Consider the following 24066-nt stretch of genomic DNA (forward strand, 5'->3'; position numbering starts at 1 on the left):
CCAATGTGAAAAAGAGGAGCAGAACCTGGGCAGTGAGGAGCCACCATCCTCCTCTGTAGAGAGTGGTCTTTATCCTGAAGACAAGCTCAGCCAATGCAGAACTGTAGATCAGAGGGTACCCTCGTCTCATTCTATACACAGCAGGTTTAGTCAAAGTAGAGGAGCAGAAGCTGAGTTTGGATGAACACCTCATTGATTGTTGAAGTTAGCTGTGCAAACAGGTGATCTCAGTGAACCCAGCTCTCTCCTTGGTGAAAGAAGATGAGTTCCTGCTTTACCTCATGGGGCTACGGTGAGGATCAAAGAAGATAATACGTATGAAAGATCATGGTGAACTGGAAGTATTCCACAGATCATTAATAAATCACAATGGTAGCAGCAGTGGCAGCAGCATTGTGGAGAAGAAACCACCAGATCAGCAGTAAACGAAGCTTCATAGAAGACTTGAACAATTCAAAAGTACCCAAGGGTTGTGTAATTACTTATAAACTGTGAGGAAAGTACTTAGAGGTTTAAGAATAGGAAGTGTTTTTGATATGCATAGGTATCAAATGGATACATGCAGCTGATTTATCTTCTTTAATAAAGATGTATTGAATTGAGGTCGTCTTAAAAAAGGAATAATGCCATATGGTTATAAGGACTTACACATAAATTTTTTGAGGTACATATTATCTCTATTTTATAGGGAAAAAACAGACTCAGAGCTTAAGCGATTTGCTAAAAATCACTAGCTAGTAGGCGACAAGTTTATGAAAATTTGCATTCAGAAGTCACACATATTTTTAACCAACGATGGTGCTTTATTATATAGAAATAGAATCTTTTCCCTCAAGGCACATATACCAAAGTTTTGAGTGTTTTGTGAAAGAAAAGTCTGCAGGGCAAGAAAGTTGATCTTTAAGGTGAGGGCTGTGGTGTATGACAAGGGAAACAGTAAGACACAGTTCATTGTCAGTCATTTTTCTCTGTTCTCTTTTGTTTTCCAGATAATGGATCGATGGGAGAACCAAGGCAGCCCTCAAACGAGTTTATCTGCTCCGGCCATACCACAGAACCTGCCCTTCCCACCTGCCCTTCACAGGAGTTCCTTCCCTGACTCAACAGAGGCCTTTGACCCAAGGAAGCCTGACCCATATGAGCTCTACGAGAAATCTAGAGCCATTTATGAAAGTAGGCGTAAGTGAAAGCCACATAAAACAAGGGTGCACTTAGTAATAGCTGAAGCACTGCCCGGAGATGTACAGAGGCTGAAATGATCTGGTGTGATTTTACATTCTGAGGTTCAAAAAGTATCTCAAAAGTAAAGCCATCTGATCTAAACTTTTCTTTAGGAGGGAGGGAAGGAAGGAAGGAAAGAAAGAAGGAAAGAAAGAAAGAAAGAAAGTCTGTTGACTCCAAAACAGCTTATATCTTTGGACTTTAAATTTTACTTCCTGCTTTCCCCCTAAGCCCCTGAGGAAAATCAGGAATCCATCTGGGGGCAAGAGGTAGGGAGTGAGGGAGGAGGTTGCTATTTTTGTTTAAGCCACCAAATAAGAAAAATAAATGGTTGGGATTTTGCATTTAGTCTGCTCTTGAGTCTAAAGCTTAGATTTTCTTAGAGTCGTGAATGTAGTCATTGAAGATTTTAGGAATGTGAGTAAAATGTTAGCTATGTCTTTCCAACTCATAATGGTGAAAATGATGGGTTCTGAAAGCAGCACTGAGCAGATGCCAATCATTTCTACCAGAAACTTCTGCTTCTCATTTAATGCACTGGGACCCATTTGACAGTTGAGTCATAAGATAAAATATTGTGTATGCACTTGTCACCCTTACTGACGGTCTTCTAAAATTATTTCACTGCACTTTATGAATATTAGAAAACAAAGGCTTTTAATATTGAAGATACCTTCATTGTGCCTCTTTCTACCATCTAATAGGTCATCTCTCCTGAATGTTAGAGGACAAGAATCTGAATGGCATGAATGTATAATCTATGAGGGGAATATACAGTATAATATGAACTTGAGTAATGTATCAAGAAAACTAGCCTACTGAGAAGGGTTTGGTCCCTGGCGCTCCCATTTACGGTCTACTGATTTCCTTTGTTTTGATATTCTGCTAGTGTCTTCTTTCCAACTTTATCATCTGAAGCATGAATAGCAAGTTTTAAATTGTGTCTGATCTCAGAGGATCTCAAATCTGCTTACTCTTTGATGAGCTCAGGGGCTGAGAATTATGCACCCAGCTGGTAAGGGGGAAAGTAGACATAATACCTTTTCCCCATCCTCTACAACTCTCTGTAAAAGTAATTTTGTTGATAAACTCGTTAGGGCAGCAGGCCATTGAGAAATCATTTTCATCAAAATGAACCTCCCACCCACCCCCTACCCCTGCCTCTTTCTTTAAAATAATCGGCTATGTCAGGGCTACTGTATTTCATTTTTCTTCTTCTGGCTGAACTGAAATGTCCTTAAAGGGCTGAAGAGGTAGAATATCTTTGCTGTGATAGAATAACAACAAAGTAGGCATTTTTCACTGTATGATGCAGGATAGGAATTCAGGGTATTGATGCTCATTTATACTGAAAAATAAAATTGAAAAAATTTCAGCACAGTTCTATTACCTCTTCTGCTTCAATAACCAAGTATTTGCTGAGCACCCGCTTGACTCTCAGTACTATGAGGAGATAAAGATATTACCAAAGATGAGTGACATGCCCTGCTCTCCCAAATTTAACTGGGAAATAAGAATAACTGTAAACAAGTAGAGATCAGGATATCAGAATGTTCTAACTCAGAAGGTGGAAAAATAGTGTAGGATTCTTGTATCATCCTCCCGTCCTTGGCTTGTTGAATTTTGTGGTTACCTGTAGGGATCATCAAGAGATGCTTCCTCCTGTTTTTGTCCCTGCGTTAGTCATTTGCTCCCATCCTTTTTGCAGCTTCCTGGCCAATGCAGGGCTGTATTATTCAGGACAAAGGTCATGTTGGTATTTATTCAGTCTTCTCTTTGTGGTGTCTGATGCTGTTGTGCCCTCAGTTTCTGAGCAGCAATTGTGTATGACCTTCTCTTTGACCCTGAACAAATTCTGATTTCTTTATCCAGCCCCCGCAATGCTGTTTCTGTTCATTACCTCTCCGCTCGTCACCTGGAACAAACCAAGCAAACTGATCTGTCTTAACTTCCCATGACTTTCTTTTTCAGTCCTCCTCTGGGAGTTCTGTACCCCCTTTGCATCCACAGTCACTCCAACAACATCCTGACTCCCCACCCCACCCCCCTGTGCCCCTATTAGAGCCCCACACCTGCTATGACTTCTGCCTCTCTCATCATGCACCCCCCCCCCTTCTTGTTTTGCAGCTCGCTCTAATGTTTCTAAGGTCACAGTACTGTTTTCAGGGTCACACTCTTAGGAGCCAAAAGAAGCCAAGCTCATTTTCTTTCCCATCCTTCTCCTTCTATCCTGTTATTTTATAACACTAAATGGAGTGTGAATGAAACACAGAAATCAGGTCAAGGTAAGAAAAGCTCTGCCCTGAAGATTAAGGAAACCAAAAAAGCAAGGCACCACTTTCTCTAGTCTCTGGATAGCTGATGGGTTCACTCTGCTTTTCTCAGTTTCATGCTTGAGGGTCTCAGTAGAACACAACAGACCTTTACCATCAAACTTCCTGTTTCCAAGGATGCAAAAGTCTCATCCTCTCATTTAAAGATTTAGAACAATACCAAAAAATGTTTTGAAATGAATCAGGGAAAGCACAGTCTGTTTCTCAACATTCTCAAATATGAGGTGTGTTTTGTTAATGATTGTGAAATATATGCATCCAAACAGAAAAACCCATATTTGCAATTTTGACGGTGAGCCACTCTATTCTTATTCCTTTGAATCACATGCCCAGCGTTTAGGTTTGGCTCTTTTTATCCTTTGTCCCCGAACTTTTTCCTAGAGGAAATATTGGTGAGATCAGAGAAAGTGTGGAAAGGAATCTTAACCACAGCTGCCTAACCCAGGTCCTTTGACATTTTCCCTGACCTATAATGATCTCATGGTATCCTCCTTTACAGTTCAGTCTAACACTGAACAGATTTTTTGCATTCACATTCAAAACTTAGTTGCAATAACCAAATAAAAGGATGTACTTCCATCCACAGGCTTTTGCTGTACAGAGGTATAAAATGTTTGTTATATCCAGGCTGTCACAAAGCATTTGAATTCAAATTACCAGTCCCCTGCAAATGATGGAAATTTATCAAATGATGTAAATGGTGCTCCGCCTCATTTGGCTCATAATTAGATTATGCTGACATTTGAATGTGCATGCACAGGACGTCTTAATAAAGATTTAAAAGATGTTATTCCTGGAGAAAAAAAAAAATGCTGTGATTTTAAACAAACAAAGACAACCGTAGGATACTACAGCCACAAGACACAGAATACGGCAGGTACATGCCTATGAGAGGAAAGCTAGTAACATCTCCTGTCTTCATAAGGTCTCCTTAGGATGAAATGGGACTGAGAGCGAAAGAAGATTCTTCCACCCAGCAGGCAAGGCAGTGCCTCTGATTTCAGAGCATCAGACAGAATGCCTAGAGGTGGCAACTCCAGGCTCCGCATTAATCAACAAGAATGTATTAAACACAGTATGTGTCTAGAACTCTGCTGGACACGCCACAGGAGAAAAATTATGAGAAATAGTCTCCGACATGATGCTTACAGTTAAAATGGGGACAGAAACAATTCCTGAATGAGACTGCATTACACACTAAAGTACATAGTATCAGTATTTTAACATGCAAAATTGTGCAGTAAATATAGATGGTAGTTTAAATACAATTAGACCTATATTTTCTTGTCCTTTGTGCAAAGTTAAAGTTTAATCAGGAGACTCTCCTGCGTTAAATATCTTTTAATTATCAAAAATCCCATTAATTCTTATTGGAGAACTCCATGCAAAAAGAAAATTTTTTCCAGCTAACTTCATTCCAACTAAGCTCAAAGCTTATACATAATAGAAGAACCATGCCTAAAAAGTCTCCAAAGAAATTTCAACCAGTAGGGTTTCTGGGTTTTCATGTTAGTTATTCAAGCATTGACCCTATATCATTACCAGCAATTTCCAGAAAATAGCAAACATCTGCCCACCCTCATCTCTACCCAAGACTTTTAGATAAACCTCACTTTTCTTTGTGTAATGGTCTCTGTTGATAATTGACTTCTTGCTGTTTCCATTACCTGGAGTTTTCAAAATTGAAAGCAAAGAAAAATATCCACCTTTGTGTAATGAGATAAGCAATGCTATTTTTACTTCTGCTCTGTCCATTTCCCATAAATTTCATGAAAGGAGTTTAACTTTCTTTGCAGTCACAAGAGGAAGGGTATGAATTGTCTCAGTTTGTATGCTAGCATTCTCAATGTTGGGCTCTGTACACCATTTCTAACCTTGAGGAAAAAGACCTTCTAAAAGCCCTCACCTCTTTCCCTCCCCTTCCCACCTCCTCCTGCCATTCTTTCTCTATATGTGATTGCACCATTGCTTCAGCCATTTATTTCTGATATGATAAGAAGCATTTTATAATGGCCTACTTACCCATAAGACTACATGGGTGACTGCACATGCCAGTTTGCCTGGGACCGTCCCGTTCTATGTTGTCCTGCATAATTAATAGCTCCCTTTTCATGCCAGACTGTCCTTATTGGGATGATACAATATATGGTTTCCATTTACTACATAGTCCCTTAAAGAAATACACATCATTACTGTCTAAGAAAAGCATACATGTGCAGACCATGAATAAATATGTTAAAACCTACTCAGATGTCTTTCAAGCTAATTTATTTGGCTGACCGGATTTTTGTCTGTATGTTTTATCCATCATTTCAGGTAAAGATATATGTAGTGACAGGTCTTGGTAGCCAAACTCACAGCGAACTTGCATAGCCAGGAAACTGTGCAGATGTGCAAATCCAGAGCATGGCAAACTAAGAAGAAAAGGTATGGTAGTTAGGCGTCACTCGTTTGAGTGAAGTCCTCATTCTTATCACAAAGAATAAATCAGATTCAACACTGCAATAGTCACAGGGCCAAAGGGAGTTGATATGGTGTGTCTTTGGGCTCCTAGGAAAGATTGTAGAAAAATGGCTATCCTGGCTTCTCTTTTTAAGGCCAAGCCTGGCAAACCAAAGTGCTTCCCAAAGAAAATGGGAATGGCTCACTTTGGAATCCTATAGAATAAAGTTTTGATCGTGCTCATGACCTCGGTGATTTAGCAGTGAGGGCTCCGTCCTACTGCTACACTTTTCTTTAAGTCATATTTATGTTAAAGGTTGATCTTTGTCACCCTTAGCTTGCGGGGCCATTTCTTGAGCACTCCCATTGCAGACTTAGAAGCTGGAGCAGACAAGCTGGTGAAAGCAGAAAGAGACAGAGAAGAAAAATCCTTGTTCCCGAGTCTCTTCCCTTATAATTCTGTCCCTGGGTGTGAACCCAAGTTAAATTATGACTGAAGTTGTTCAAACTTTTTTTCTCTTCACATTGAACCCTGGTTATTATAAATAAACAATTTATGAAGCACAACATGTCCATAGTCCTTTGCAGTAAGACATCACTCAAATGTAGGATCGTAAAAGTGTCGGAGATCCGTATGGTATAATGTGCCTTCTGGTAGGACCTCCTTGGAACAGAAATTCCTCTGGAATTTCTTCAAAATGAGCTCACCTGATCAATATTTCTTTTGAGAAATGAGGAAGCATTAACCCACAATAAGCAGTGAATATTGCACCAAAGGTAGCAGAGAGTAACCACAGGCCAGTTAAAGAGCATAATGGAGGAACAAAACTGTTTTTAGTACTAAATTTGAAATGAAATTATTAGTCATAGCTGATCAAAAATGGACCTTTGTGTTTTCACGTCTATGGCTTTTATCCTACATGTTTGTTGTTCGTTGTGGAATTCTTTCATTGCTCAGTATTTGTAATGCACATACAATTCACGGCTTGTCCCAGATGGGTGCTTGTATTTCTAAACCATTTAGGTTTCTCTGCTGCTCTTTCCTTGTTATTAGTGAACAAGGGTTGTAGTTTTCACTGTAACCCATCCGAATGGCAGAGCCCTTGAAAAGCTGGGGTGGTATAAAACTGTCAACCACCACAGCATAGGACTTGAGACTCTAAATGGAAACAGATGGTGGGAACCCCAGCACACCAGATGCACAAGCTTCCTTGTGCTCAGCTCCACGGTGTTGAAGCCTGGGCACCTGCTTCTGTTCGAGCCTTCTTTTCTCCAGTCACCTTTGCCCTTGTGATTAAATACTCAACACAGTCAAGCTGGAAACATCAATAGGTCTTTGAAAGGTTTTGATAAATTCATGGCTGCCATACCTGCAGGCAGCGAGCTCTTCAGTGATCATAAAGACTGTCTTGGCTTCTAGGAGAATATCTGCATGTCTGAAAACAGCTAGATCAAGAATTGGCCTTATTTTCTCAGTCATTGCTGGTGTCCAGGGGCCTTAAAGCACCACCCACAAATGCTCTCCAGCACACTGTCTTATTTTACTGAAAGATTAAAATAGGATGATATGTAAATGTTAAGACACTTTAACATTACAATCATAAAAGACCAGAAAAAATTTAATAACATTATCATTTAAAATGTCCTTAACCGTACCTTGAAGGTTAATTTCCTGTACTTTGTTTCCTTGGGAAAGCGGTTATTGCCGTCTTCAGTATAATTTATGTTATAGTTTGATATGTAAAAAAAAAAATTGTCTTTCAGCTGGCGTTTCTGATATATCACAGTATGCATCACTTTGTGGTTATAATATATTGATAAAAGAGATCAGTAAATTTGGCTAAGTGATATTTGCTATTTTTCATGAGTAGATTTTAATTTGGAAATCTAATTTCAAAAATAGTATTTTTGAGTAGTTTTGTAGATGACTGCAGTGTTGCTTAAACATCTTATAGGTTCCTTTTAATGGAGAAAGAAATGGCTAAGTAATAAAGATAGTGAAATAAAAGTGAGGTTGGGGACATGTTTTTTCATATGTGCTTTAGAAATTAGATTCAGTCTGATGGCTTATAAATTTATTTCCGTAGCCTAAAATTTAACACTCCTGGAACCAGGTAAGGGATAAAAGGGGGTGGAAATATAAGAAGTAAACCCTAAAATCAGTCCTTGGTTGAAAGTTATTTAGTATGTCAAAGCATTTTGTTGGTAGCACAAGTTGACAATGTAACCCAAAGTACTTTTCATGAATAAAAATGAGACTCTCGGGGCTGCAGTAAACTGAGTGTAATTGCTGGATGGCAAGTAGGTCCTAGTGAGAGTATGATAATATAAAATGTCACTTTTATAACTAATGGAAGTGTTTAGAAAGGAACAGTCTTCCATCCCTGTTATAGCTCCATCTTTATGATGAAAGGGTATTTCTCAATTCATAATCCTAAGCACTCGTGCTAAACTTGGAGGGTTTAAAAAAAAAAAAAAATTCTGCTAGAAAATGAATTTTGCCTTTACTGTGAATACACAGATTGACTAGCAGGGAGTCTCATTCCCACCGCTGCCCCCATCCCACCTCTCTCCCATCCCTGCAATGAGTGAGACAGATTGTATAGGGTACAGCCTCATCATCACCCTCAGAGGCTTCCGTTTCTTGTTCATTGTTGTATTATGCAGAACTCTTCATTTGAAACAAAGCTCAGTAAGAAAGCAGTCAGAATCTGATCTTATTTTAATTTTTTAAGTTTAATAATAAAATTCCTTTTTATAGTACTCCATAGATGTATTATAGAATACATATATATAGTTTCTGTACTCATGTCCACAAACTTTTATATGTAGCGTAGATAACATCATAATTCTCATGAAGGATCCCCATTGCTAAAATAAATCAATTTTACTCAAGGACTTATATATAACTTCAGCTATCCAAATAGTTATAAGTATCAAAATATTTGGACTGGGAGTTCCCATCATGGCTCAGTGGTTATCGAACCTAACTAGGAACCATGAGGTTGTGGGTTCAATCCCTGGCCTTGCTCAGTGGGTTAAGGATCTGGTGTTGCCATGAGCTGTGGTGTAGGTCACAGACGCGGCTCGGATCCCGAGTTGCTGTGGCTGTGGTGTAGGCTGGCAGCTACAGCTCCGATTAGACCCCTAGCCTGGGAATCTCCATATGCCACGAGTGCAGCCCTGGAAAAAAGACCAAAAAAATAAAATAAAATAAAATTTGGACTGGTGTACATAAATCAACACAATCATTGAATTTTTCACTTTTCATTTTAGTATTTGATGACACAATATGATAACCTGATTTCAAAGGCCTTTATTTATTGTGTGTATATTTCGGGTTCTGATTACTTTCAAATAAGCATTCTTATAATGAGAATCAAAGCCTAATGTTTGAAATGGTTATCTTTTTTTTTCCATTTTGACCTAAAAGAATTCAGATTTTTACCTGCATATGAAAGAAATACATTTACGGACATATTTATGTACATAAAATGGTGAATCTATCCATTAACTCCCATGGATTTTAGAGAAAAAAAAAATCATTAACATGAGCACAGAACTGGGGGTGAGTTCTAATTGCAACTAAAAAAAGTAAAGATAACTTTTAAAATGCCATAAATGAATTTCAATTTTAATTCCCCATTTTCCCATCCAGAACAAGTGCCACCAAGGACCAGTTTTCGAATGGATTCCTCTGGCAAGTATTCATCAGTACTCACAGTCTTGTGAATTTGAAACGTCTTTCATCTTGTGTAACAACCCATTATTTTGAGTAGTATCAGTTTATTAGTATATAATCACTGTGCTGATTTCACGCACCCACATAAGCATGTATTTAAGGTAGAGGCCAGGTTTCACCAAGCTTGTCCTAAGTGGCTGCCAAGGAAACAAACAAAGGACAAGAGAAAATAGTCACATTCATTAAGTTCTTTCATAAAATGCTTAAGCTGAAGACTAGATTAAAAACCAGGTACTAAAGCCACCAGACTGACTAAATCCATGCTGTCCAATATAGAAGAAGACACATGTGGGTATTAGGCACTTGAAATGTGAGTTTGGATGTGCTATAAGATGTGTGTAAAATCCACACTGGATTTCAAAAACTTAGTACAAAAGAAAGAAATGTATTATTATCATATTAATTATTTTTTATATTGATTAATGCTTAAATAATATTTTGGATATGTTAGGTTAAACATTTTGTTAAAATTGATTGTACTTGTTTCTTTTGACTCTTTAAAATATGACTACTAGAGTTTTTTTGGGTTTTTTTGTCTTTTTAGGGCTGCAGCCATGGCATGTGGAGGTTCCCAGGCTAGGGGTCAAATTGGAGCTGCAGCTGCCATCCTATACCCCAGCCACAGCAATGCCAGATCCAAGCCACATCTTCGACCTACACCACAGCTCATGGCAACGCCGGATCCCCAACCCACTGAGCAAGGCCAGGGATCAAACCCGCAACCTCATGGTTCCTAGTTGGATTTGTTTCTGCTGCACCACGATGGGAATGCCTAGAGATTTTTAAATTACCTATGTAGCTTCCATTTTGTTTATGGTGGACAGCATTAGACCAGATAAATAGGAATAAGAAGCTAGAGAATCTCAAGATATTTGCAATGTAAACATTTCCTTCAGTCTTACTAAAAATTTTGCTAATGTAGAATGAAATTGTTTTCACATCAATTAAGTACCTATATCAATTTATTTTTTAACCATACAAATTATAAGGTGTTATATTTCAATAGTATATTAAGTTAGATTAGAATACCATAGTTTCAAGTTTAAGAGCTTTTAATAATAATCAATTAAGCTACTTAAAAAGAAAAAAAATTTTTGACCTCGCCATTCTGAAAATACATATTAATTTGGTTTGGACTGAAATATTTCATGTTATTGTAGAAATGAAGGGGGAAATAGAAGATTCAGATTTTCTTACTCTTAAGAAGTACTTTGAACAGCTGGTTAGAGTGCTGGATTGAAAGCCAGACACTGAAACAATTGTTGAAAAGAGCGTTTCATAATAATAGTACTATTTCAGGTCTGTGGGCTCACAGCACACATCTCTAGAGTGTTTCCATGATGACAGCTCATTATCCATCTCAGCATGTTCTAACACCCCTTGGAGACTATATGTGCTTGAGATCATTTCATTCTGTAAGTTTCCATGTCATTTTTTTGAGATATGTAGAAAATATGGAAGATATTGCTTAGCATTTTGTCCTCAAATAATGTCTAAAGTATTTGTTTAGCTTGGTCTGAAATTTTTTAAAGCACAATTATCATTATATACTGACTGTAAAGTCCTTGTAATTTTCAGTAATATCTTATACCCTGAGGGAAAATGAGACCTGGTAATTACAGTTGCAAAATGAAAGCAGGATTTAATTTGAAATTCTAAATCTCAGCTTACTGGATGCAGCAAGCACATTTCCCAAAAATCTCAGCTTCTGAATGTACTTTATTTAAAAGCAAAATGAGAAAGAGAACTATGTAATTGCTTATATTACCTTGATACATGTGCAAAATGGTATTTTTACAATTTCAAATATTATACATTACTTGATAGAGACAACTTATAGTTTGACTGTATTGTACTACTATGCAGTTTGTATTTTCAGGAAAAGAACCAATCCAAATATTTTGTTAAGTGTCCACACAAGTGAAGAAACCACTCTGGAAAATCCAAAATAAATAGATCTCCAATGCTACTTCTCAAATTTATAAAATATTCTTTATCAAATTGACTTTCATGAATTTGACTGATATATTTATCATAATTATAAGGTATTTTATTAATCTTAATTGCATCAGATGCTTTGGTACAGAGATAAAATTGATAGTAGGAAGTCCTAAGTAATGTCATTATGAAACTAAGAGATAATGCAGTGCTTTATTGTGTCCGCTTGACTGGTGAGTATCTTAAAACAATTAAATTTAAGAAATATTTACTTAGCAACTCCTACAGGCTCTGAATAATGAAATACTATAGGTAGATAAAGGTTGTATGCCATCACCAAGGCAGAATATTAATAAGAAACAATGAATCCATACTTGGGACCTTTGCATGGACAGCTCCACCCAAAGACAAGAGAGCCAATGTGTAGAGGATCACAGAAACCAAGAATAGAAATCACTTCTGAAGGAGAATTTTCTTGTTTAGAAATGAAAGAAATCGGGGGGTCAAAAATAGTGTGTTAGCAGTATCAAATGAGACAGAGAAATCAGTCAGCATGAGCAAAGCAAAAATAGCCATTGGATTTGGTCATTAGAATGTCTCCAATGACCATAAAGAGAGCAGCCGAGCAATGCCAAAAGAGCAGAAACCATACTGGCCAGAGTAAGTCAGAGATGAGAGTGAAGTCTTCACCAGAGACAACTCTTCTGAGAGAGAAATGGATGGGGAGAGCGAGGGAGTATTTAGAATGGGAAAGTCTGAGTTTATTTGAAGGCTTTGGTTATTTGAAGAGAACCAAGTGGAGAATGTGGGAGATGGCTTCTACTAAAGTTAAAACGTGTCTGGCCACATTCATTATTACCAAAGGTATAAAGAAAAAAAGTGGGAAGAAGAGATTCTTTTAAGGCAGAAATGAATTATTTATTTGGTGATGTTAGATTTGAGCAATGGAACCTACTTACTTCTTGTTTAACTCATTCTGTATCTGGAGGGCACTGGAAATCCATATACCAGGGACATATTTAATAAGCACCTTCGATTCTTGATTCCTTCCTTCTTCTTACTGTTTTTCCTAGGTATCTTTATAAGGAAAAAACAAAAAATTAATACTTTCTCCAGCGGAAGAATGGAATGAATTCATTCTCCATGCCAAATGGTGTTAATAAGCCCATGATGCTTATATTTAATTAAAACATGAAAGGGGATTCAAGTACCAGAGTTTAATTGACATGTTTACAGCAGCATCCCATGTGCCAAATTAATCCATAAAAATGCCGTCCTTCGCATTTTTGAAGCTCGAATCCATTCACAAAATTAATCAGTTGTATTCAGTACCCATCCTTTTCCCTGAAACTGTGCTCAAAGCCATGTCTTTCAGAAAGTAGACCAAGGGTAGATATAGCATGTGAAGTCTTCCTAGAGTCTTAGAAATAAAAATCAGCTTTTGAAATTCTGCTTTCCTTTATTATGAGAGAGGTTGCCCTGCTACCAATATATGGCCACCGTTTGCCCATTTAAACATATTAGCTTTTTCAATATTAGTGGGACCCCAGGATTAATCAGGATTTGTAAATTCCATTCCTGTAACTTGCCACAGTGTTCCCATCCAGGATGAGAATCTTTACAGGCATTTCATAATGCCTGAGGATCCTAGGACCCAACTTCTAAGGAACAAGCAACACTGGACATTGAACATCAACATCCAAAGAGTCTTTTGCTTCTCCTTAGTCCATTTCTTCACAACCACTGCCTCATCTTAAATTGCACAAAGCAATGCCTGAGAGCACCCCTGATAGTTCTGCAAAAAAAGCTGAAGAACAAGAAGATAAAAGAATACAAAAGTAGTAAATAAGAATACAGAAGGGGAAAGAAAAAAAAAAAAGGTTGGTGGGGACATGATTGAGTGACATCCAGAGTGACTCAGGTCCTATTAGATGTCCACTGGACCCCTTCATCTCTTAGGGGTGCATGGTTTACAAACCAACTTGAGAGTGGGGTGAGAATTGTTAATTCTGTAACAGTGGAGTGAAGAGGGATCCTTGAATTTCTTTGCTCAAGTTCTTGCACTGACAGGGTAAGAGATAAAGCACGATACAATCATTTTTAAAATTTTTTATTGGAGTTCCCGTCGTGGCGTATTGGTTAACGAATCCGACTAGGTAACATGAGGTTGCGGGTTCGGTCCCTGCCCTTGCTCAGTGGGTTAACGATCCGGCGTTGTCGTGAGCTGTGGTATAGGTTGCAGACGTGGCTCGGATCCCGCGTTGCTGTGGCTCTGGCGTAGACCGGTGTCTACAGCTCCGATTCGACCCCTAGCCTGGGAACCTCCATATGCCGCGGAAGCGTCCCAAGAAATAGCAAGAAGACCAAAAAAAAAATTTTTTTATTAATATTAAAGTAGATTTACAATGTTTTGTCAGGTTCTGTTGTACAGCAAAGTGACCCAATCACACACATTTCCCTGTGCTGTACAGTAGGATCCCATTGCCCATCCATTCCAAATATAATAGTTTGCATCCAAAAAAAACCCCAAAATGCCCATCCATCCCACTCCCTCCCCTTTCCCCCTTGGAAGCCCCAAGTCTGCTTTTATTGTCCATGCTCTGTTTCTATATTTTGTTTGTTTTATATAGGATTATCTGTTCCATATTTTAGATTCCACGAATTAGTGATACCATATGATATTTGTCTTTTTTTTTTTTCTGGATTACTTCACTTAATATGAGAGTCTCTAGATCCTCCATGTTGCTACAAATGGCATTAGTTTGTCCTTTTTGTGGCTGAGTACTATCCCATTATATATATGTACCACATCTTCTTAATCCATTCATCTGTTGATGGACCTTCAGGTTGTTTCCATGTCTTGGCTGTTGTGAATAGGGCTGCTATGAACATATGAGTGCATGTATCTTTTTTGCTGAAAGTTTTGTCCAGATAGATGCCCAAAAGTGGAATTGCTGGATCACATTGTAGCTCTATATTTAGTTTCCTGAGGTACCTCCATACTGTTTTCCATAGTAGTTGTACCAATTTACATTCCCAGCAACAGTGGAGGGAGGTACCTTTTTCTCCACACCCTCTCAAGCATTTATTTGTTGACTTGTTAATGATGGCCATTCTGAGTGGTGTGAGGTGGTACTTCACTGCAGTTTTGATTTGCATTTCTCTAATAATTAGTTGATATTGAGCATTTTTTCATATGCCTGTTGGCCATTCGTATGTCTTCTTGGGAGAAATGTCTGTTTAGGTCTTCTGCACATTTTTCAGTTGGGTTTTTTTTATTGTTGTTGAGTTGCATGGGTTGTTTTTGTATTTTGGAGATCAGGCCCTTGTCTGTTGCATCATTGGCAAAGATACTCTCCCATTCTGTGGGTTGTCTTTTTTTTTTTTTTTAATGATTTCCTTTGCTGTGCAAAAGTTTTGAGTTTGATTAGGTCCCATTAGTTTATTTGTATATTTACTGTCATTATTCTAGGAGGTGGATCAAACAAGAGGTTGCTGTGATTTATGTCAAAGAGCATTCTGCCTATGTTTTCTTCTAGGAGTTTTATAGTGTCTGGCCTTATTTTTAGGACTTTAATCTATTTCGAGCTTATTTTTGTAAACGGTGTTAGATAGTTTTCTACTTTCATTCTTTTACATGTAGAGATAGTTTTCTACTTTCATTCTTTTACATGTAGCTTTCCAGTCTTCCCAGCACCATTTATTGAAGAGGCTATCTCTCTTCCACTATATGTTCTGTCTTCCTTTGTCATGGATTAGTTGACCATAGGTACTTGGCTTTATATCTGGGCTTTCTATCCTGTTCCATTGGTCTATATTTCTGTTATGATATAATCATTTTCAACGTGTTGTCAGGCCAGAAGGGCAACTAAAGGAGAATGTCAGATACATCATAATCTTTCAAGAGAACTAACAAAACAGGGCGGAAAAAGAGTAATGTTTCTACCTTTGCACGTATAATTTTACTTATTTGGTAAAGCTAGGCCCAAAAGGGGAGGTGAGAGGAGATTCAAAAGAAAAATTATCTTTGTAAAAGATAATATTTTCCTTACATGATAACAACAACAACAACAAAAAATGCTGTTGCCTTAAGGCCCTATCATTTAAACTTTTTTTTCCAGTTGACTATTTCCCTAAATATTCCCATACCTTGCAGCCTCTGAGTCTGTGTTCAAAATTAACAAATAAATAAAAAATAAGTTACATCTATAGGCATATTTCTCTAATGGGTCTCTCTTTGCCTCTCCCTACTTGCTCATAAACCATGAAGCTGGCCATCTCGTCCTGAAAGAATGGAAAGTGAAACATGGTTGGCATATATCACCCTATATTTGAAATCAGAGTAGTCAGAGCAATAGTCAGGAGATCAGAATGTCACCAAAAGGCACCCAAAGGATGCATAAAGGGAGGAAGATATATGCCCTGTTCATATCTTCAGAGTTCTTTGGAGTTAAATAAAATTAACCACCAAACATCTATATTTTTTCCTAAATAAAAAGGAGTCCTGAGTTATTCATTAAAGAAAAAGTTTTCCATTCCCCCCAGGAATCACAACATTTTCTGACACAAAACAACTCCTTTGTACCTTGGCACATCTCAATATTCTGTTACTGGGATTGTTATAATTGCATCGTTTCCTTGGAGGAAAGTTTTACTTAGCAAATAAAATGGATCACAGAGTAAACTCCTCTTAGAGCTCCTCATGCAATATGGATTGGTGCTGAAGTCACGGGAGGAACAATTTAGCACTTAAACCATATTCAGTAGTGATGCAAAAATGAGAAAAATCTACAAGTAGATGAAAGGTTCTGGTTAAACATATACTAGCTCTATCATTTTAAGTGTCAAAGATATGTCATGCTCTCTTTGTGATTTATATGTATAGAGTCTAGAGTCCTCTAAGACTGAAGTAATCTAGAGAAGAGATTGCTGTGAGCAGTCATAACTGAGCTTTAGGGGTTTGAACAGTGACTGGGCATTACCTATCATCCTCCCATCTCCCCTCAACTTTCTGCCTCCCTTGCGAGGAGTACAGGCATCTGCCATGATTTTTTAGGGCTACTCCATGTGCCTCCAGATTCCCAAAGGCTTAGCACACCCCAATATGTGGTTTCATGTATGACATTGTAGACCTCCAGATAAACTGAGTCCAAAAGTTACCCAAGACTCGTAGAGTGTAGGGCAGAGTTTTCATTTTCCTTTTATTACTCAACTAATCAGAATTGAATTCTTCTAGGTTGTCTTATCTTCAAAATAGGAATGATTATTCAGTTCCAATGGGATGACTAATGGATGTGGAGATCCAATTGGTTTTTCTTCTTTGAGTTTTATATCCGCCATTGAATGGAAAAGACTTTGGTAATATCAGCATCTGGCTATAAATGTCATGAAAGTCATAGAGTCTTGGATGATAGATACATATATACATATGTACCTGTGTGCCAGATTCAGTTTTGTTTTGTTTTTTCTTGAGAGCATGAGACACAAACAGCTTATACCTACATTTCAGAACTGAGTGACTTGTCTTTCCTATTTCCCCGGAAATGCACAGCCTAAATTGGAGGGCACCAAGGCAAGCCCTCTATCATTGTGCTTTGTTTAATGTATGGCTTTAGCAGCTGCACTTACTGTAGAGCCTAGAAAAGATTCAGTAGGCATCATTTATTGAGTCTCTCTCTCTCATCTGTGACTATTACTGTCTATCCAAATGGCTCAGTCGTAGCTTGCTGTCCCAGGAGGATTCTCCTCTGAAATCCCATCCTGGTTTCCAAAATCATCCTATTTAAGCAGGGAGAATTTAGCTTAATTCTTGCTTCTGTCAGCTCTGATACTTGGAACTGACATCAAGGCCCAAAGATCATTAAATACTTCTTAAGCAAAGGATGGCCTTAATAAGTATCCCCCAGTGTTGCTCGTCATTGATTGACATCCTAACAGTGGCCTCAATAGTTTGTCCAACCCAGTCATGATTGAGACGTTTGCCCCGAGTAAGGTTCACTGGGTCAGGAGCAGGGGGTAAGCTTAAATCATAGTCTCCTTAAAAAGCCAAAAGATTTCTTATGGTTTTAGTTTATTTATTCTAGGGTTGAAAAAAAAATGACATCCGGGTAGAATTTCCCAGCTTATTTTAAGTACCTTTCTGTTCTTTCCGCTGACAGCAGAAAAGTATTCCTCTTCTCATTTATTTTGGATATGTTTATGAAGTCAGTAGTAAATCTGCTAGTGGCTTCCACATTTTAAAATGTTTGGGGAGGATAAGAGTTCACTTCGACCCAAGCAGTTTCTACCCCTAAGTTATGAAAACCTAAAGGAATTTGTTGGAAAAGTAAAACTTCACTCAAACCCCAATTGGGAAAAGTTTAAATTTTATACTGTCTAACTTAAATGGCTTTAAAGAGACAGCTTCTATTAGGTGTAAGTTGATATCTGCCCCAGCACCACCACACACACACAAACACACATTAGATGGGAGCCATCAAGTCATAAACAGCTATTAGTAAATTACGAGATAGTGCTTTACCAGGTACTTTCGGTGTGTTGCCATATGGTCTCTCTTACTCCTAAAACAATCCTTCTAGTCAGAGTAATACCCCCAAAGTGACGGCCAGTCTTCTTGAGGGCAATCTCAATGCTTTCAGAAAAAGAAAGAATTACAGAGACTTCGACTTTTTCACTCAGAAAATTCACGTGCTCTTTCCCCCTGTGGTGATACACTAGTTAATACCCTTGGCTGATCCCTGTTAATCCAGGGACTACCTGATTTTGGAATGCCTCTTTTTTTGTTACCGTTTTTTTCCCTCTGTGCTCTTCACCAACTCTAACAGCACTGCCATTAATCACATCCACAAAATTAACTTATCATTGGTGTGTTCAGTTCCTCAGGGGACGGGGAGGAGGCCATATTCATTACTCATTGGGATCTCTTTTATGCCAGGTCCAGATTATAAGGAGCTGGATGTTCACCTTCGCAGGATGGAGTCTGGATTCGGCTTCAGGATTCTCGGGGGAGATGAGCCTGGACAGCCTGTGAGTTGAATCCTCTTTATTTCCACCCTTTGGGTTATACTGCATGTGTGTAACGAGGGGAAACATTCAGTATGATATCTGAAAGGAAATCTTTTAGGATTCACATAAAATTTTTTGAGGTTTGTTTTTTTCCTTGCTCTTTAAGTTTTCAAAACATGCTGTTGTTTCCATGCCAACACATCCTTGTAAATCGAGATACATTTCATTAAGAGAGGGACATCACTCTTTCTTAGAATGGATTGGATTCTTCTTGGATATTTTGATTATTTAATTGTATTGGATCCCTGGTCTCTCTGGGCAGCATCTCATAGATAAACATGCAGTATGGCAGAAGATATATGGGAGGAGATGACTTGGAACAGCAGAATTGTGTATGTTTTCAACCCAAACTACAGGAGAGGGAAAACACAGGGATCAACAGAAGTGACACCAAGTTCAAGGCAGAATCTCAGCCATATCTAAATTTGGGGATCACCGTGAGAGGATGTTCATGAAGTCAGCATCAACTGGCACAATAGTAGGAATTTGGGAAGGGCTGTGGAGAAATTTTATAAATTATTATACATCAGGGTTAAAGCATAAAATAACAGTATTAGTTAACATACAGAAAACAAAGTTAGACTTAATGAGCATGTATTAAAATATCAGTCACAGCATACTCATTGTAAAAGATGTGTCTTAAATAGTATACAGTGTGACTAAGTTACGTTCATAAAAGGTTTAAATAAATGGCACACCGAACCAACCCAGGTGCCATACCCCAACCTAGTTCAGGCAAGAGACCAATGCTGTAAGCCTCAGTGTTCTCAACTGCAAGATGAAGATAAGACTAGTCTTCTCTCATTGAGTTGCTTTAAGAATTAAAGATGGTTACATAGATAAAGCCCTGGATCACATTAGAGGTTGAGTAAATGTTTACCATCATCATCTCTCTTATTGATAGATTGTCCCAGAAGATAAAACTGGAACCACAGACAGGCAGACATCTTCAGGAGAAAAAAAAAAAAAATTTAACCTGTAAGTTCGAGGAATCTGTAAAAATTAAAACTGTCCAAAGTGAAGTAGATTGCCTTAGGGAGAGAGTGAGCTCCTTCCTAGGAGAGGTATTCTTGCAGATGAATGAGAACTTGACAGGAACCTGAGAGGCTGCCTCCATCCTTTGAGTTAAGTTGGACCAGATGGTTGATGAGGCCCTGACTACGGAAAACTCTGGGAGGCTGAGCATGGACTCCAAGGGTGAGGGTACAGGTTCTCAGTATGGCCCAAGGTGCTTACTATGGACCACAAAGACACTCTTCTACCAAAGGTACAGAGATTACCTTTTAAGAAAGGCCAGAACACTCTGTGGGCTGAGGCCAAATTCTTTATTTGTAAATCTTTATTACACAGCCGTATGTTTAAAAGACACCAAATGAAAGAATGAAAACAAAACTGTATCCAAAATAAAATAAATGACAATTTAAGGTGATCTTCGTAACATTTTATGGGATACTGGGCCACTATAAGCTGAAACTTTTGTAGGGTATTTCAGGTAAATCTACCAGAATCCATTGCACTTTTACTAACGTAATGCCTCAAACTTAACACTTGAAGGGGTCTTCCCCTATTTATTCCATAATGCACTGATTAACATGCTTTTTAAAAAACCCTCACCAATCTGGGAGTTTCTTGAAGCAAGGGTCATGTTTTGCTGGTGTTTGTGTCTTCCAAGGCAGCACAGAGCCTGGCACAATAAATATTTGTTAAGTAAAATTGAAGAGAGTCCTCTTCCCCAAGCCAAAACTGTTGAATGAGCTTCTCAGAGCAAAAAAAAAAAAGTGATCCAGAGTGTACCTATTTTGAGGCCTCTAAGTTCTACAGGCTCTGTAGAACTAAAGTGGCCTGATTCTAGCAGAGCACACCTAGGAGCCTTACAGCGTGCTTTGTTAGCTCCCCAACTACCTGTTGCTGCACACCAGGTAGTCTCACATTTTTACCACCTCCGAGCCCCATCTTCTCTTGAAAAATACCTCTAGCCACGTGGAGCTTGCCTTACTAAATGACAACAGCTGGCTGGAACCAAGCAGTGGTTCCTTTTAGCCTGAGCTTGGTCACAGTTCCCCAAAGTGCCTAATGCCTATGCTATTTATTGTGTTTGCTGCCTTTGAGACTCTCATCCCAGAGGATTTACGTGAAAGAAATTGGAAAGATGAATATTTTGTGCCAAAGGACTCTTCAAGCCAGGACCAGATCGTGGTTTTTATGGCTCCTGAGCACAGAAATAGGATCAGGTCTCTTTTCTTACATATAAATACAAGTAAAAGATTAAGCTTGTAAAACAAATGTAAGGGGAAACACCAAAGTTCCAATCTTCTCATAATGCTGACTTCAGTCCAGTCTTTGAAATATAAAATTCTTACTTTGCCAGACTCCCCTCACTTCCGTAGGCTCATGCTTTTCCCACTTTATGAATAATCTAGCAGCACATTCATAGTTGCATATTCTCTTCACGCCCCCCCCTCTTCAGAGGTAGAGGGAATTGCATGATTGAGACATAGGAAGAGTATAGCACCAGCTAGCTCAGGAAAGGAAGTCAGAGTCCTCGCTGTGTCACAGTGGGTTAAGGACCCAGCATTACTTCAGCTGTGGCACAGGTCACTGATGTGGCTCAGCTTAGCTTCCTGGCCTGGGAGCTCCCATATGCCCTGGGTGTGGCTGATTTAAAAAAAGAAAGAAAAAAAAAAAAAGGGGGAGGAAAAGTCTAGCTGAACTTGGCCTAACTGAACATAGAAGCAAGAGAATTGTTACATTAAACACATATTGCTCAAAATGAAGCTCAAGTGTGTGAATGCAGCCATGGGCACCACTCAGCCTCAGGATAGCTTTCTGCCAGGTCAGTACATAGGTTTCCTGGGTCCCAGTTCTTCTGAACTTCTGGCTTTGCACTGCAGAGTCTTTTCTCCCCTCCAGTGGGCAGGCATCCAGTTTTTATGATAAGCCTCAGATTACATGTTTTACTGTTTATCCTCATTGTATTTATTTAGATTTATTCTGGTTTATTCTTTCATATGAATGATTTAAGACACACTCCTGCTGCAAGTTACAATTTTGATGGTTAAACCATAAAGTAGAAGCTGAAATCTCCGTAAAGCATGCAAAACAAGAATATAATGTCTTAAAAACCAGAATGTTGCACCTCTGAAAGACCATGTCAGGAAGAGTGAGCTTACCATAGAGGTCTCCCATTTGCCTTTCCATCCTGCTTCCTTCCACTCTGAGTCCACAGATAATATACAAACAAAATGCTCTAGCCTCATTTAATGACTGATATGCTACAAAAGGAGAGGCACGTGAGGTGACTTGGTCCCCAACCACAGGAGGTCTCCTAAATTACATCAAACAGGTTTCTGCCTCCATGTAGACAAAATGGTATTGACATCTCAGGGTGTACATTAAACACGACAGCACGGCTTTTGGCAAATAATGAACAGCAGGACCCCAGCTCAGACAAAGCATATGGGCATTTTTCCTGCAAAAGGCAATATTTTTCACAGTTAAATAACAATAGAAATAGAAAGAAATAAAAAAACTGCCACAAAGGAATGAAAATGGGATTTCCAGCTGTGATCTGAAAAGAGACGGGAAGGCATCAAGATGGAAAGGTTTGGAAAACACTGCAGTAAAGAAAGAGCTGTGTGGAGAAAAACCGTTCATAGAAGAAGAGAGGTGTTGATAGACATAGGCCTTGGCACTCGAGTCTGGGGCAAACTTGCGGAGGAGTTTCAAAAGGCAAGAGTCTGAAGTCTGCTTGCCACCTTGTCAGGTTGCCATGAGCTATATATATTGCAGATCAGATCTGCTGGGGTTAAACTGACATTAGGTAGTGTGGGAAAGAATTATAGGATTTAAAAGGACTGCAAAGGTGATCTAGGTTTTGTTTCCTATTTGTTTTTGTTCTCTTTCTTCTGTTAGTTTTTTCCCTTGGCTTACTAGGATATCAGCCACTTGAATTTCTGTGAATGTGAATTGCTGTTATTTCATATTAAATACTTCACTTTGTTCTGTCCCCTCACAGCCTATAAGATAAAGTAGAGTTGTGGAGTTTTGATTCCTTTGCTTTTTAGAGAATGCAGCTGAAAAGGGATGCTAGTCAGTAGTTTGGGGTAAGAGGTCTTTCTTGATCTGTTTTTTTGCCGCAGAGCTTTCCTTCAGGGCCAAAGTAATAGAGGCAGGAAAAAGAACCTCTCTAAAAGCAATGAGAAAACTCATGAGTGGGGCTAAAGGGTCCTCAGAGGTTGAAGGATCCAGTGAGGACAGAGGGAGGCGATGAGTGTTGACTGGCAAGTCTCACTGGCCGTGGTAGCCAGGGGTCAGCAAGACCAGATGGAAAGTAGCCTGATATGTCAGGGAGCCCAGACCATGCACTCAGCAGACCTGGAAAGTGGCCCATGTGAAGGGGCAGGGACCTCAGCCCAGGTACCAGAGGACAAGTCCCTCCGAGAACTTGGAATGTGACCAGTGAGACCATGGATTGTGTGGCCATTGGACCAAGTGAGAATACTCAGAACCTGGCTACTCAAAGTGTGTTAAATCTACAGACCAAAGCACCCAGCACCCCTCCTGGGAGCTTGTTAAACATGCAGAATCTCAGGTTCCACCCCAGGCCTGTAGAATCACTCACTCATCACTCTCCGCATAATGCAGAATTCTGTTTTCACAAGCTCACAGAATGATTCATGCGCACCTAAAGTTTGAGAACCACTGACTTAAAGGATCAGATATCCTGAGGCATGTTTTTAAGAGTTTAGGAGAACATAAGGTGGAAGCCAATGTGAGTTACAATGCAAGAAGGAATCATAGATTATCTAGTCCCTGCAGTGCGATGGCAGATAGGAAATAAACTAATCAAATGTGTCAAGTGTACAAAGCATATTTGAATTAAAGAGGAAACAAAACTTGTGGGTTTTTTTTTTTTTTTTTTTTTTTTGCTGCACCTGAATAGAGGGACACACAGGGCCAGCTTGTGTCATCAGTGAAATACAGGGCACGAAGGTATAAATTGGCCAAAGGCTAAGGAACAACTGTAGCATGAGTTCCAGAAGCAGTGACTGCATGTGGCCAGCTTCTTCCTGGCAAAGGCAGCAGTTCCTAAAGGAAGGAGCAAGTGTAACGCATGTATGTAGCTCTGGGCAGGCAGCTGTGATGCCTCTTTCAGTTCACCATGCTCAGCTCAACTTTGGTTTGTTTCATAACTATGGCAACCTTTTTTGAAACAAGGTAGAGGGTGGATTATACAATGTAATTACACAATAATATATATGTATATATATATGTGTGTGTGTATACATATAATACCATACAAAATTATATTGAATACACTATTTA

At 38.8% G+C, this 24066-nt stretch overlaps 1 protein-coding gene across 1 annotated transcript in view; it reads left to right on the top strand.

The window, feature by feature from the left end:
* MAGI2 (membrane associated guanylate kinase, WW and PDZ domain containing 2) overlaps window positions 1–24066 on the top strand; it is a 1320860-nt gene that overhangs the window by 1138955 nt on the left and 157839 nt on the right. The window contains exons 12-13 of the mRNA XM_047751755.1: window positions 990–1179; window positions 18611–18702. Of these exons, the coding sequence (XP_047607711.1) occupies window positions 990–1179; window positions 18611–18702 (282 nt within the window). The remainder of the gene's footprint in view (window positions 1–989; window positions 1180–18610; window positions 18703–24066) is intronic.

The sequence above is a fragment of the Phacochoerus africanus genome, chromosome 11, assembly GCF_016906955.1.
Source record: "Phacochoerus africanus isolate WHEZ1 chromosome 11, ROS_Pafr_v1, whole genome shotgun sequence".
NCBI lineage: Eukaryota > Metazoa > Chordata > Mammalia > Artiodactyla > Suidae > Phacochoerus > Phacochoerus africanus.